Source organism: Lagopus leucura, unplaced genomic scaffold (assembly GCF_019238085.1).
Source record: "Lagopus leucura isolate 7727_CA_CO unplaced genomic scaffold, USGS_WTPT01 Super-Scaffold_100001, whole genome shotgun sequence".
NCBI classification, from domain to species: Eukaryota; Metazoa; Chordata; class Aves; order Galliformes; family Phasianidae; genus Lagopus; species Lagopus leucura.
The window spans coordinates 82,955,035-82,958,707 of record NW_024962262.1 but is presented as its reverse complement, the minus strand read 5'-3'; the positions used below and the strand labels follow the sequence as shown (position 1 = coordinate 82,958,707).

The 3,673-nt window shown below is 55.9% G+C and overlaps 1 protein-coding gene across 1 annotated transcript in view; it reads left to right on the top strand.

Annotated features, from left to right (window-relative positions):
- Positions 1-1,528: 1,528 nt before the first annotated feature.
- The window catches only part of LOC122177443 (roundabout homolog 1-like), a 43,603-nt gene continuing 41,458 nt past the window's right edge, over positions 1,529-3,673 (top strand). Inside the window, exon 1 of the mRNA XM_042866828.1 lies at positions 1,529-1,919. Coding sequence (XP_042722762.1) covers positions 1,865-1,919 — 55 coding nt within the window. The 5' untranslated portion in view covers positions 1,529-1,864. The remainder of the gene's footprint in view (positions 1,920-3,673) is intronic.

Below are 3,673 nucleotides of genomic sequence, written 5' to 3'. Positions count from 1 at the left end.
GTTCTTGCTCTGGAGTTTTATTATCTCGCTGCAAGAAAAGACTCATTTGTAATGGGGTTAATATCTTCAACATGTTTCTTGGAAATTAAATTTATTTTTTACATCTCATTCATTCCTTGCAACTTAATGAATCAATCCTAGAAATACATGGAGCATTACTGTAAAGCGATGGTACTGCCATATGTTGGGCTTGTCTGATAGCAGACTTTCTTCCAAGCTGCCCTACCCTTTCCACCTACGGCGTTAAGCCTCCTTGCGCCACCACTAACTCTTGTGCCACCAGATAAAGCCCATAGGGGCTACACCACACTGATCATGGTGTAGGGCAGCTCACAGGCCTCTGTGCAGGACTTGGCCTTGCACTTACTTGCAGAACAGCAATCTGATAAGGCTTATGCCGGATGTTTGGCCTATGCCTGTGGCACAGCCAGGCCTTGTTGCCAAGGATCATTTGACAAGCCACAGCCGCACTGCCCCATTGGGAATATCAGGCCACGCTCTATCTGACTACATAGACCTGTATTTGTTATGCCGCCTGAGAACGCAATTGATAATTATGGCAGGGGACAGGGAAGGGAAATAATCAGGGAAGCCGTGACGGGAAAGCAGGGCTCCTTGGCCCTAAAGGCATTATGTAGCGTGGGGCCACGCTGCCTTGGGATGAGGGTGTGTAACCCTGCAGGATTTCCCAGCAATTGCAAACCACGCTTTCAGTAATCACGAACGAGGCCTCAACAAACTAGAGGCTATTTCAAGCCTTTGGGATCCTGGACGCTTGAAGGGTTTTATACGTTTTCTTGAGTTTGGAGCGGGAGCTGCTCTGCGAACACTGCTGCCCACCCGCCTCAGGCCGCTGTCCCCCGCCCCAAGGCAGCCCGACACCACGCCGAGGCGCTGCCGGGAGCAGCTTACGCCTGCTCGGGGCACCTCGGCCGCCCGCCGCGGGCCGGCACCGCCCCGCGCCGTACCTTCTGCGGGGGCGGGGCGGGCTGCGTAGGGCGGGGCGGGGCGGGGCGGGGGCTGCCGGGTGCGCTGCGCTGGGTGCGGAGCCGTGTAGGTGCGGCGCCTTCGCGGTGTCCCGCGGTGGCAGCAGAGCTGCGGGGGCCGGGCGGGAAAGCCCAGGGTGGCTCAGCGTCACAGCAGAAAGTTGAGCAGCTTGCTCAGGGGCAGGCGGGCAGTGCTCCTCCTCCTCCCGCCGCCGCCGCCGCCGCACCGAGGGTGGGTGGGGGCGTCCGCCCGGGGAAGTTTTGCTCCTTCTCGCTTCCTTCCTTCTTAACTTGCCCCCCTCTTGTGCCCTTCTCCGGCGCTGGGGAAGGGGCGTGCGTGTGGTTCCCGCGTGCAGGGGGCGGCGGCGATGCTGGGCAGGGCTGGGAGCTGCCGCCGGGGCTCCCCTGCGTGAGTGCGGCCCCCGACGCTCCCGCCCCGCCGCCTTCCCCCGTGATGGGAGCGGGGGCCGCCGCCGCTCCGCCGCCGCGCTCTGCCCGCCTCCAGCCCCGCGCTCAGTGACTCGCGGGAAGGAGGGCAGCGGGAGCCGCTACGTGCGCGTCGCACCCGGAGCTCTTTGTTGTGCGCGTCCCGGGCACCGAACAAAGTCTCGGGCCGGAGGAGCAACTCGTGAGCGGCGGCTGCGGAGAAGCGAGGCTCTTTTGTGTTCTGCCGTCTTTGTGGATGGTCCTGGGAAGTGTCACGGAGGAACGCCCGGGCCGAGAGAGAGCAGAGCGGGGCCGGCGTGCGCCCGCAGCACCCGGGTGTGACAGTGCCGAGCGCCGCGGGATTACGGAGCCTCGGTCGCGTCGAGCCGCTGTGGGATTACAAGTGGGGGCTCTTCTGGCATGAGACTGTCTGCAGGCGCCACCTGAGGACAATGGTCGCGGAGTTTGCTCACTTTTACCTGTGTGGATTACTCTGCCTCGCCTCAGGTAACCGCCGCCGGCGGGAGAGCCGAAGGGCGCGGGACTGCGGCGGGTGGCAACGGGCTGCACCGGACCTCTCCGCGCTTCCCGTCCCGGCTCCGCCGGCGGGGCGCAGGGGCGGCTGGAGCCGGGGGTGGGGACGCGGCGCGTGGGCTGGGGAGGGCCGCTGGGCGCGCCCCGACGGTGGGGGCGGCGGGAAGCGGCTCCCTCCTCCCGCTCGTTCCGCTCGGCCGAGGCTCGGAGCGGGTAGCGGCCGCAGGTATCGCGCCCCTGCCCCGCGGCCGCCGTTACCGTGTGCGAAGGGCCGCTGCTGGGACGGGGTCTGCCTCGCCTCCATCCTCGGTTAAAGTTTATCCATGTGTGTAAAGTGGAGTGTCAGCGTGATAAATGGGAGAAGGAGAGATGGCTGTGGAGATAGAGAGGATTAATGGTCATTAGTCACTGTTTGAGCGGGGCTTATGTGTGTTGGGGCATCTTATCGTGCCTGTTAGATTAAAGATAGGGCCGTGCTAATAGGGTATTGTTGATAGCAGATTGCGTTCGCCTGCAGATTCTCTCTTTAAGCTCCCTATCAAATTGTGGTGTTGAGGAATGCGATGGAGCAGCGTGTATAATGACTTCAGACCGGGTCCGGGTCCCTTCGCGTCGCGATGAGGCGCTCGGTGCAGCGCTCCGGGTTTTGCGCGTGTCTTAATCCGAATGGAGCGCTCCTGGGGGGATCTGGTGCTTGGCTCTTGTTTTCCTTTCTGCGTAAGCTTCCTGTTATTCTTAGGAGACGAGACCTATCTGTCTGCAGTGTGCTTCCACGCTCCCAACAGCTCCTTTTGTCACGTGTTGAAGTGAGCTATGACTAAATACAGCAAAACCTCGCGTTACGCCTAACGTACGAGTCGGTGCCCAAGCTAACCTTAATTGATTTTTATAAGTTCGCTGAGGACCCCTTTGAGTAATTAAAGCTGTGGTAGTGTGAGACACCTGGTCAGTAAATGAATGAATGAAGTTTTTGAAAGCCTTAAGTACACTGCCTGAAGCTTTAAGTCTTAATTATGTCACTGAATGCAATAACTTATGTCTGTTTCTAGATGGTATCATAAATTTAACTATTACTTTTTTGCTGGTAGGTATTAGGTTTACCTCTGTGGCTTTGAGCATGGAAAACTTTGCATTTCTCTCTCTTTCGAGAGCAGCTCTAACCCTGTTCACTCTAAACTATGTCAGTTGTGCCAGCTTTGGCTTGCTCTTCTTGTGGTTTGCGACCCTACACACACACACACACAAAAAAAAAAGGCACAAGGGTTGAAACTAGATGATCACTGTGGTCCTTTTCAACCCAGGCCATTCTGTGATTCTGTGTTGCCTTTATTTAATGGAAGAAGCAGCAGGAATGAGCAGTCCTTTTCCCAGCTTGCTCTTGAAGTCTTCTGTACCAATCCTCCCTCATACATGGCCCCAGACACAGTGTACTAACTCCTTTTTGGACTAGGATATTCCTGGTTCCAAGTTAAGCAACAGTTCTTCAGAGATTTTTTTTTTTATTATTTTTTATTTTCTCATGTGTTTTTCAAATAAATTCTTAATGTTTTTGTTGTTTTGGTGCTGCTTTTTTTTTTTTTTTTTTTTGCCTTGGGATAAGGACATTTTCCCTAGTACTGTTGACTCCAGCTGAGTTCTTGGGGACAAAGAAACAAAGGAAAGTCATGAATGTTTGTGGAGGGCACTTTTTTTTTTTTTTTTTTTTTTTTTTTTTTTTTTTTTTTTTT